Source organism: Oncorhynchus clarkii, chromosome 10, assembly GCF_045791955.1.
Source record: "Oncorhynchus clarkii lewisi isolate Uvic-CL-2024 chromosome 10, UVic_Ocla_1.0, whole genome shotgun sequence".
In the NCBI taxonomy this organism is placed as follows: Eukaryota; Metazoa; Chordata; class Actinopteri; order Salmoniformes; family Salmonidae; genus Oncorhynchus; species Oncorhynchus clarkii.
This window is the reverse complement of record NC_092156.1, coordinates 76,965,199-76,977,563: the sequence shown is the minus strand read 5'-3', so window position 1 is coordinate 76,977,563 and position 12,365 is coordinate 76,965,199. Positions and strand designations below refer to the sequence as shown.

Here is a 12,365-nt window from a genome sequence, read left to right as displayed (position 1 = left end):
ATAGGGAATAGGGTGCCAGTAGTCCACTATATAGGGAATAGGGTGCCAGTAGTCCACTATATAGGGAATAGGGGGCCAGGAGACCACTATATAGGGGGCCAGGAGTCCACTATATAGGGAATAGGGGGCCAGGAGTCCACTATATAGGGAATAGGGGGCCAGGAGTCCACTATATAGGGAATAGGGGGCCAGGAGTCCACTATATAGGGAATAGGGGGCCAGTAGTCCACTATATAGGGAATAGGGGGCCAGTAGTCCACTATATAGGGAATAGGGGGCCAGGAGTCCACTATATAGGGAATAGGGGGCCAGTAGTCCACTATATAGGGAATAGGGAGCCAGGAGTCCACTATATAGGGAATAGGGGGCCAGTAGTCCACTATATAGGGAATAGGGGGCCAGGAGTCCACTATATAGGGAATAGGGGGCCAGTAGTCCACTATATAGGGAATAGGGAGCCAGGAGTCCACTATATAGGGAATAGGGGGCCAGTAGTCCACTATATAGGGAATAGGGGGCCAGTAGTCCACTATATAGGGAATAGGGGGCCAGGAGTCCACTATATAGGGAATCGGGGGCCAGGAGTCCACTATATAGGGAATAGGGGGCCAGTAGTCCACTATATAGGGAATCGGGGGCCATGAGTCCACTATATAGGGAATAGGGGGCCAGGAGTCCACTATATAGGGAATAGGGTGCCAGTAGTCCACTATATAGGGAATAGGGGGCCAGGAGACCACTATATAGGGAATAGGGGGCCAGGAGTCCACTATATAGGGAATAGGGGGCCAGGAGTCCACTATATAGGGAATAGGGGGCCAGGAGTCCACTATATAGGGAATAGGGGGCCAGTAGTCCACTATATAGGGAATAGGGGGCCAGTAGTCCACTATATAGGGAATAGGGGGCCAGTAGTCCACTATATAGGGAATAGGGGGCCAGTAGTCCACTATATAGGGAATAGGGGGCCAGTAGTCCACTATATAGGGAATAGGGGGCCAGTAGTCCACTATATAGGGAATAGGGAGCCAGGAGTCCACTATATAGGGAATAGGGGGCCAGGAGTCCACTATATAGGGAATAGGGGGCCAGTAGTCCACTATATAGGGAATAGGGGGCCAGTAGTCCACTATATAGGGAATAGGGGGCCAGTAGTCCACTATATAGGGAATAGGGGGCCAGTAGTCCACTATATAGGGAATAGGGGGCCAGTAGTCCACTATATAGGGAATAGGGGGCCAGTAGTCCACTATATAGGGAATAGGGAGCCAGGAGTCCACTATATAGGGAATAGGGGGCCAGGAGTCCACTATATAGGGAATAGGGGGCCAGTAGTCCACTATATAGGGAATAGGGGGCCAGGAGTCCACTATATAGGGAATCGGGGGCCATTTTGAGACGAAGCCAGAGAACGGTCCCAGTTTTAACTCCACAACACAATAATTTGATTATAGACATGATATTCGGATGAGAGAGAATGACTTGAGGGGTTTGAAATGTGTTGCTATGTGATCGGTGTGTTGCTATGTGATCGATGTGTTGCTATGTGACTTGGAGTGTTGTTTTATAATGACTCACGGCTGTACATTAAAAGTATTAAATCATGACTTATCATTCCAGTGTGTGTGTGTGTGTGTGTGTGTGTGTGTGTGTGTGTGTGTGTGTGAGAGATTGGGGCAATATGAATCTAGTGGGTTAATGGACAGACTGAATACATACCACAAAGCACCCTATTCCCTATGTAGTGCACTAGATAGGGAATAAGGAACTAGGGCCATAGTGCACTAGATAGGGAATAAGGAACTAGGGCCCATAGTGCACTAGATAGGGAATAAGGAACTGGGCCATAGTGCACTAGATAGGGAATAAGGAACTAGGGCCCATAGTGCACTAGATAGGGAATAAGGAACTAGGGCCATAGTGCACTAGATAGGGAATAAGGAACTAGGGCCCATAGTGCACTAGATAGGGAATAAGGAACTAGGGCCATAGTGCACTAGATAGGGAATAAGGAACTAGGGCCATAGTGCACTAGATAGGGAATAAGGAACTGGGCCATAGTGCACTAGATAGGGAATAAGGAACTAGGGCCCATAGTGCACTAGATAGGGAATAAGGAACTAGGGCCATAGTGCACTAGATAGGGAATAAGGAACTAGGGCCCATAGTGCACTAGATGGGGAATAAGGAACTAGGGCCATAGTGCACTAGATAGGGAATAAGGAACTAGGGCCATAGTGCACTAGATAGGGAATAAGGAACTAGGGCCCATAGTGCACTAGATAGGGAATAAGGAACTAGGGCCCATAGTGCACTAGATAGGGAATAAGGAACTGGGCCCATAGTGCACTAGATAGGGAATAAGGAACTGGGCCCATAGTGCACTAGATAGGGAATAAGGAACTAGGGCCCATAGTGCACTAGATAGGGAATAAGGAACTAGGGCCATAGTGCACTAGATAGGGAATAAGGAACCATTTGAGACATAACATATGTCCACTAATGTCCACAACTCCCCCTAAACTGACTTTAGATACGTGGTAAAGGACCCCTGTCTAGTCTGGGGACGTCCCAAACGGCTCCCTGGTCCCTACTCTGTATATATATATATACATATATATATATAGTGCACTACTCTTGGACCCCTGTCTAGTCTGGGGACGTCCCAAACGGCTCCCTGGTCCCTACTCTGTATATATATATATATATATACATGATTATATACATGTGTATATATATAGTGCACTACTCTTGACCAAGGCCCATTGGGAAACACGATATAATTATAGGTTGAACACTAATACCTGAAGCAGTAACAAAGCATTGAGAGAGTCCGTGATGACAGTTCACATCTTGTTTTATTTAAGTCGCAGGTTGATGACATCACCAGTCTATATAAAAAAGGCAGGATATGAAAGGATCTGTTCAATCTGAAACGACACCCTCTATAGGGCCGTACGTTGGACCAGGAGAGCACCATGAAAGGGGACGTTATTTAGGTCGCAGGTTGATGACATCACCAGTCTATATAAAAAGGCAGGATATGAAAGGATCTGTTCAATCTGAAACGACACCCTCTATAGGGCCGTACGTTGGACCAGGAGAGCACCATGAAAGGGGACATTATTTAAGACTCACATTATTTATGTCTGTATAAAATCGGAACCAGTGATTGGCCAGTTACAACAGGAAATTAGACAGTATTAATGTGATTGGCCAGTTATAACAGGAAATGAGGCAGTATTAATGTGATTGGCCGGTTATAACAGGACATGAGACAGTATTAACGTGATTGGCCAGTTATAACAGGAAATGAGAGACAGTTAATTAATGTGATTAGTCAGTTATAACAGGAAATGAGAGGCAGTATTAATGTGATTGGCCGGTTATAACAGGAAATGAGAGGCAGTATTAACGTGATTGGCCGGTTATAACAGGAAATGAGAGGCAGTATTAATGTGATTGGCCGGTTATAACAGGAAATGAGAGGCAGTATTAATGTGATTGGCCGGTTATAACAGGAAATGAGAGGCAGTATTAATGTGATTGGCCGGCTATAACAGGAAATGAGAGGCAGTATTAATGTGATTGGCCGGTTCTAACAGGAAATGAGAGGCAGTATTAATGTGATTGGTCAGTTATAACAGGAAATAAAACCGGCAGCATCAAAACATATTGATTATCAATGATTGTCCTCGTAGAGGAAGAACGGTAGATAGGGAGGGAGGGAGGGGGGGGGGGTGATTCTGAGGGGTGTGTGTCAGACTTTGGTCTTCTTGGTCGGGGGTTCAGGGTTGATGTTGAGGGGTGTGTGTGTCAGAGTCAGACTTTGGTCTTCTTGGTCGGGGGTTCAGGGTTGATGTTGAGGGGTGTGTGTGTGTCAGAGTCAGACTGTGGTCTTCTTGGTCGGGGGTTCAGGGTTGATGTTGAGGGGTGTGTGTGTCAGAGTCAGACTTTGGTCTTCTTGGTCGGGGGTTCAGGGTTGATGTTGAGGGGTGTGTGTCAGAGTCAGACTGTGGTCTTCTTGGTCGGGGGTTCAGGGTTGATGTTGAGGGGTGTGTGTGTCAGACTGTGATCTTCTTGGTCGGGGGTTCAGGGATGATGTTGAGGGGTGTGTGTGTCAGACTGTGGTCTTCTTGGTCGGGGGTTCAGGGTTGATGTTGAGGGGTGTGTGTGTCAGACTGTGGTCTTCTTGGTCGGGGGTTCAGGGTTGATGTTGAGGGGTGTGTGTGTCAGACTGTGGTCTTCTTGGTCGAGGGTTCAGGGTTGATGTTGAGGGGTGTGTGTGTGTCAGAGTCAGACTGTGGTCTTCTTGGTCGGGGGTTCAGGGTTGATGTTGAGGGGTGTGTGTGTCAGACTGTGATCTTCTTGGTCGGGGGTTCAGGGATGATGTTGAGGGGTGTGTGTGTCAGACTGTGGTCTTCTTGGTCGGGGGTTCAGGGTTGATGTTGAGGGGTGTGTGTGTCAGACTGTGGTCTTCTTGGTCGGGGGTTCAGGGTTGATGTTGAGGGGTGTGTGTGTCAGACTGTGGTCTTCTTGGTCGAGGGTTCAGGGTTGATGTTGAGGGGTGTGTGTGTGTCAGAGTCAGACTGTGGTCTTCTTGGTCGGGGGTTCAGGGTTGATGTTGAGGGGTGTGTGTGTCAGACTGTGATCTTCTTGGTCGGGGGTTCAGGGATGATGTTGAGGGGTGTGTGTGTCAGACTGTGGTCTTCTTGGTCGGGGGTTCAGGGATGATGTTGAGGGGTGTGTGTGTCAGACTGTGGTCTTCTTGGTCGGGGGTTCAGGGTTGATGTTGAGGGGTGTTTGTCAGAGTCAGACTTTGGTCTTCTTGGTCGGGGGTTCAGGGTTGATGCTGATACGAGGGACTCCGGCCGTGGGTGTGTAGGGGATACGAGATGTCGTCACCTTCTTACCGATGGTTTCGATCTGCAGGAAACACACACAGAGGAGATGCGGTCTGGTTATTGTAGTGAGAACATAGTTTTACTGGGTGAGTGAACCTCGTCCCCCCAGGCCTGACATGCTGGGGGCATGGAGCCTGGTAACAGTGTGGGTCTGTGTGTGTGTGGGGGGTGGAGAGTAACATGCTAATCAATTAAAATACTGAGCGAATCACATGACTATGGAGGCGTGGCTCTAAATGGAAGCGGGACAGAGCCTGAGACTGTTGTATAATGTAGGACTTTGTAAAAATGGTGAAAATGGCCGATCAAAATAGATTATCTCATTAACCATATTATTTTTGGGAAGACTTAATTTATTCCGAGATCCGGACAAAATAAAGTTTATATGAGAAAACTATTTATAAGATAACAGTACTTTACAATTTTCCTAAATCACTTCCTTGTTTAAAATCGCTGGCGCCTTGAAGTCCACAACAACGTAGAGGGAGGGGCCTAACGGTTAGACTGGTGACGGACTGAGAGATCAGCCAATTAAAACCCAGCGGCTGTTCACACTGCTCCTGCCATTCCACTTCCAGCGCTGTGAAACCAGGCGGTTAGAGAGTGAGCATATGTGTGTGTGTGTGTGTGTGTGTGCGTGTGCGTGTGTGTTACCTGGAAGCCAATGTTCTGTAGGCGGTGGTGGAGCCAGGCGGTTAGAGAGCGTGTGCGTGTGTGTGTGTGTGTGTCTGTGTGTGTGTGTGTGTGTGTACCTGGAAGCCAATGTTCTGCAGGCGGGGGTGGAGCTGGTCCAACAGGCGACGGCCGTCAAACAGAAACGCTGGTTTCAACATGTGGTCATAGATCATCTCATAGTCCAGCTCCTACACACACACACACACACACACAGACACACACACACACACACACACACAGTTGATGTTAGGTGTTTATAGGATTGGAATAGTGTGTGTGTGTGTGTGTGTGTGTGTGTGTGTGTGTGTATGTATGTATCTGTGTGTGTGTGTGTACCTTGAACATGTCCCACTCGGTGCAGACGACCAGAGCGTGAGCCCCCTGACAGGCCTGGTAGGGATCCACTGACACTGTGACCAGCTCAGACACTACAACACACAGATACACCATCACATAGACACTACAATACACAGATACATCGTCACATAGACACTACAATACACAGATACACCGTCACATAGACACTACAATACACATATACACCGTCACATAGACACTACAATACACAGATACACCGTCACATAGACACTACAATACACAGATACACCGTCACATAGACACTACAATACACAGATACACCGTCACATAGACACTACAATACACAGATACACCGTCACATAGACACTACAATATACAGATACACCGTCACATAAACACTGTGACCAGTTCAGACACTACAATACACAGATACACCGTCACACAGACACTACAATACACAGATACACCGTCACATAGACACTACAATACACAGATACACCGTCACATAGACACTACAATACACAGATACACCGTCACATAGACACTACAATACACATATACACCGTCACATAGACACTACAATATACAGATACACCGTCACATAAACACTGTGACCAGCTCAGACACTACAATACACAGATACACCGTCACATAGACACTACAATACACAGATACACCATCACATAGATACTACAATACACAGATACACCGTCACATAGACACTGTGACCAGCTCAGACACTACAATACACAGATACACCATCACATAGACACTGTGACCAGATCAGGCAGACAGGCAGACAGACAGGCAGGCAGACAGACAGACAGACAGGCAGACAGGCAGGCAGACAGCCAGCCAGCCAGGCAGACCCCCCCCCTCCCTCCTCTACCTCTGTGAGGGTCTTCAGAGATGTGCGGTTGAGAGAGGTCCAGAATGATCTGTTCCTTCAGGACTTTAGGGTCGTAGATGTGGAGCTTGGCTCCCTCGTCCATCAGGTACTTAGATATATAGATACTAGAAGACTCCCTGAGAGAGACACACACACACACACACACACACACACACACACACACACGTCAGTCATTTAGCAGGCTTACAGGAGCAGTTTAGGTTAAGTGCCTTGCTCTAGGGCACAGATCGATTTCTCTCTCCCACCTAGTCGACTGGAAGATTTGAACCAGCAACCTTTCAGTACTGGCCCAACAATCTTAAATCGCTAAGCTACCTGGCATCCCATAATATGAATGATTAATGTGTGTTCTATATGAGTATATCAGGTCAAGGTTCCAAGACATGCACTTTACCCCTACACACTGATTAACCTGACACACACACACACACACACACTGATTAACCTGACACACACACACACACACACACTGATTAACCACACACACACACACACACACACACACACACACACACACACAGATTAGCCTGACACACACGAGAGAGAGAGAGAGACAGGCACTTTACCCCTACACACACTGATTAACCTCACACACACACACACACACACACACAAACCTGACACACACTGATTAACCTGAAACACGCGAGATAGAGGAGAGAGAGAGAAAAGAGAGAGAGGAGACAGAGGAGAGAGAGAGGAAACAGAGAGAGAGGAGACCGAGGAGAGAGAGAGGGGACAGAGAGAGCGGAGACAGAGGAGAGAGAGAGGGGACAGAGAGAGAGGAGACAGAGGAGAGAGGAGACCGAAGGAGAGACAGGCGCTACACAAAACAGAGACAGAGAGAGACAAATTTGACCCCAATAACTACCGTGGAATATGCGTCAACAGCAACCTTGGGAAAATCCTCTGCATTATCATTAACAGCAGACTCGTACATTTCCTCAGTGAAAACAATGTACTGAGCAAATGTCAAATTGGCTTTTTACCAAATTACCGTGCGACAGACCACGTATTCACCCTGCACACCCTAATTGACAAACAAACCAAAACTAAGGCAAAGTCTTCTCATGATTTGTTGATTTCAAAAAAGCCTTCGACTCAATCTGGCATGAGGGTCTGCTATACAAACTGATGGAAAGTGGTGATGGGGGTAAAACATACAACATTATAAAATCCATGTACACAAACAACAAGTGTGCTGTTAAAATTGGCAAAAAACACACATTTCTTCCCAAGAGGCCGTGGGGTGAGACAGGGATGCAGCTTAAGCCCCACCCTCTTCAACATATATATCAACGAATTGGCGCGGGCACTAGAACAGTCTGCAGCACCTGGCCTCCCCCTGCTAGAATCTGAAGTCAAATGTCTACTGATGATCTGGTGCTTCTGTCACCAACCAAGGAGGGCCTACAGCAGCACCTAGATCTTATGCACAGATTCTGTCAGACCTGGGCCCTGACAGACCTGGGCCCTGACAGACCTGGGCCCTGACAGACCTGACAGACCTGGGCCCTGACAGACCTGGGCCCTGATAGACCTGATAGACCTGGGCCCTGACAGACCTGACAGACCTGGGCCCTGACAGACCTGGGCCCTGATAGACCTGATAGACCTGGGCCCTGACAGACCTGGGCCCTGACAGACCTGACAGACCTGGGCACTGACAGACCTGGGCCCTGACAGACCTGGGCCCTGACAGACCTGGGACCTGACAGACCTGGGCCCTGACAGACCTGGGCCCTGACAGACCTGGGCCCTGACAGACCTGGGCCCTGACAGACCTGACAGACCTGGGCACTGACAGACCTGGGCCCTGACAGACCTGGGCCCTGACAGACCTGGGCACTGACAGACCTGGGCCCTGACCGACCTGGGCACTGACAGACCTGGGCCCTGACAGTAAATCTCAGTAAGACCAAAATAATGGTGTTCCAAAAAAGGTCCAGGACCACAAATACAAATTCCATCTCGACACTGTTGTCCTAGAACACACAAAAAACTATACAGACCTCGGCCAAAACATCAGCGCCAACAGGTAACTTCCACAAAGCTGTGAACGATCTGAGAGACAAGGTAAGAAGAACCTTCTATGCCGCCAAAAGGAAGATCAAATTCAACATACAAATTAGGATCTGGCTAAAACTCATTTCCCTTTATGGTTGTGAGGTCTGGGGTCCGCTCACCAACTAAGAATTCACAAAAGGAGAAAAACACCAAATTGAGACTCTGCACGCAGAATTTTGCAAAAATATCCTCCGTGTACAACGTAGAACACCAAATAATGCATGCAGAGCAGAATTCGGCCGATACCCGCTAATTATCAAAATCCAGAAAAGAGCAGTTAAATTCTATAACCACCTAAAAGGAAGCGATTCACAAACCTTCCATAACAAAGCCATCACCTACAGAGAGATGAACCTGGAGAAGAGTCCCCTAAGCAAGCTGGTCCTGGGGCTCTGTTCACAAACACAAACACACCCTACAGAGCCCCAGGACAGCAACACAATTAGACCCAACCAAATCATGAGAAAACTAAAAGAGAATTACTTGATACATTGGAAAGAATTAACAAAAAAACAGAGCAAACTAGAATGCTATTTGGCCCTAAACAGAGAGTACACAGCGGCAGAATACCTGACCACTGTGACTGACCCACACTTAAGGAAAGCTTTGACTATGTACAGACTCAGAGAGCATAGCCTTGCTATTGAGAAAGGCCGCCGTAGGCAGACATGGCTCTCAAGAGAAGACAGGCTATGTGCTCACTGCCCACAAAATGAGGTGGAAACTGAGCTGCACTTCCTAACCTCCTGCCCAATATATGACCATATTAGAGATACATATTTCCCTCAAAACAAATCCAATTTTGATAAACTCTCATATCTACTGGGTGAAATACCACAGTGTGACATCACAGCAGCAAGATTTGTGACCTGTTGCCACGAGAAACCAGTGAAGAACAAATACCATTGTAAATACAACCCATATTTATGCTTATTTATTTTCACATTATTACAACACTGTATATAGACATAATATGACGTTTGAAATGTCTTTATTCTTTTGGAACTTCTGTGAGTGTAATGTTTACTGTTAGTTTTATATTGTTTATTTCACTTTCGTTTATTATCTACTCACCTAAGTTTCCCATGACAATAAAGACCCTTGAATTGAGAGAGAGCGAGAGAAAGAAAAGGAATTGATGTTTCAACAAGAGAAGAAAGAGGAGAGAGGAAACGAGGAGGAAGAGAGGGAACGAGGAGGAAGAGGGGGAACGAGGAGGAAGAGAGGGAACGAGGAGGAAGAGAGGGAACGAGGAGGAAGAGAGGGAACGAGGAGAAGAATAGAAGATAGGAAAATAGATACCTGGTATCTCCAGTGTCTTTCTTAAAGGAGAATCCCAGCAGAGCGATCTTCTTCCCTGTCACTGTGTTAAACAGACAGTCAATGATACGACACGCAAACCTCCTCCGTTGGTACTCATTCATATCAATCACCTGGAGAGAGGGAGGAGGTGGGAGAGGGAGGAGGAGGAGGGAGAGGGGGAGGAGGAGGGAGAGGGGGAGGAGGAGGGAGAGAGGGAGGGAGGGAAAGGGGGGAGGAGAGAGGTTGGGAGAGAGGGAGAAGGAGGGAAAGGGGGGTGAAGAGGAAGGCGGGAGGGAGAGGAAGGGAGAAAAGGAAGGAGGTGAAAGCATAATAATAAATATAGCTGTGAGCAGCAATGAACGGGGTTCACAGGATGACAGAAAGGACACAAGATGAGTTGGAGAACAAAGCAAAGCCCTATCATGTTGTAACTATCTTTACACATGCAAATAATGAGTTAACTTTTTATGGCTGCAGGGGCAGTATTGAGTGGCTTGGATGAAAGGTGCCCATATCAAACGGCCTGCTCCTCAGTCATAGTTGCTAATATTTGCATATTATTAGTAGTATTGGATAGAAAACACTCTAACGTTTCTAAAACTGTTTGAATTATGTCTGTGAGTATAACAGAACTCATAAAAGCAGGCAAAAACCTGAGAAATTCCACTTCCTGTTTTTTTTTCTGGAGGTGGCAGATTTTCAACCAAGGTCTCGCTGAAATTACAGCGAGATATGGATGAGTTTTCACTTCCTACGCCTTCCACTAGATGTCAGCAGTCAATAGAACTTTGTCTGATGACTCTAATGTGAAGGGGGTTCGAATGACACAGGAAATAGTCACCACAGCCATGAGTGGACCATGCTTTCACCAGGCGCGTTCACAGGGGAAGGACTTGTGTTCCACCGCTCATCAGAAGTCATTCTAATTCTCCGGTTGGAATGTTATTCAAGATATATGTAAACAACATTCTAAAGATTGATTCAGTACATCGTTTGACATGTTTCTACTGACTGTTACGGAACTTTTGAACATTTCGTCACGTTATAGTGGACGCGCTTTGTGACTTTGGAATTGTTTACCGAACGCGCTAACCAAAGTAGCTAATTGGACATAAATAACTGACATTTTTTGAACAAATCAAGCATTTATTGTGGACCTGGGATTCCTAGGAGTGCATTCTGATGAAGTTCATCAAAGGTAAGGAAACATTTATCATGTATTTTCTGGTTTCTGTTGACTCCAACATGGAGGCTAATTTGGCTTCTGTTCTGAGCTCCGTCTCAGATTATTGCATGGGTTGCTTTTTCCGTGAGCTTTTTTAAAAATCTGACACAGCGGTTGCATTAAGGAGAGGTATATCTATAATTCCATGTGTATAACTTGTATTATCATCATCATCATCATATTTCTGTTGAAACGATGTGGCTATGCAAAAATCACTTGACGTTTTTGGAACTAGTGAATCTAATAAACCAATGTAAACTCAGATTTCTTTATATAAATATGAACTTTATCAAACAAAACATGCATGTATTGTGTAACATGAAGTCCTATGAGTGTCATCTGATGAAGATAATTCAAGGTTAGTGATTCATTTTGATCTTTATTTATGCTTTTTGTGAATGCTATATTTAGCTGGAAAATGGCTGTGCTTATTGTGGTTTGGTGGAGACCTAACATAATCGTTTGTAGTGCTTTTGCTGAAAAGCCTATTTGAAATCGGACACTTTGGTGGGATTAACAACGAGAATAGCTTTAAAATGATATAAAACACATGTATGTTTTAGGAATTCTAATTATGAGATTTCTGTGGTTTGATTTGACTACTATTTTCACTGGTAGTTGTCATATCGATCCCGATATCGGGATTGCAGCCATAACAGATGGTTACCACATTCCACGTGTTCGTATGGTTCCATGGTTACCACATTCCACATGTGTTTGTATGGTACCATGGTGACCCTGACTCGGTACCGGTGACCCTCTCCGGCACCCTGACTCGGTACCGGTTACCCTCTCCTGACTAGGTACCGGTGACCCTCTCCTGACTAGGTACCGGTGACCCTCTCCTGCACCCTGACTCGGTACCGGTGACTCTCTCCTGCACCCTGACTCGGTACCGGTGACTCTCTCCTGCACCCTGACTCGGTACCGGTCTCCCTCTCCTGCACCCTGACTCGGTACCGGT

The 12,365-nt window shown here is 46.5% G+C and overlaps 1 protein-coding gene across 1 annotated transcript in view; it reads right to left on the bottom strand.

The window, feature by feature from the left end:
* Positions 1 to 2,839: 2,839 nt before the first annotated feature.
* The window catches only part of LOC139419751 (UDP-glucose 6-dehydrogenase-like), a 29,105-nt gene continuing 19,579 nt past the window's right edge, over positions 2,840 to 12,365 (bottom strand). Inside the window, exons 8-12 of the mRNA XM_071169749.1 lie at positions 10,177 to 10,307; positions 6,787 to 6,923; positions 5,916 to 6,007; positions 5,657 to 5,767; positions 2,840 to 4,926 (exon numbers count right to left, since the gene is read on the bottom strand). Coding sequence (XP_071025850.1) covers positions 4,813 to 4,926; positions 5,657 to 5,767; positions 5,916 to 6,007; positions 6,787 to 6,923; positions 10,177 to 10,307 — 585 coding nt within the window. The 3' untranslated portion in view covers positions 2,840 to 4,812. The remainder of the gene's footprint in view (positions 4,927 to 5,656; positions 5,768 to 5,915; positions 6,008 to 6,786; positions 6,924 to 10,176; positions 10,308 to 12,365) is intronic.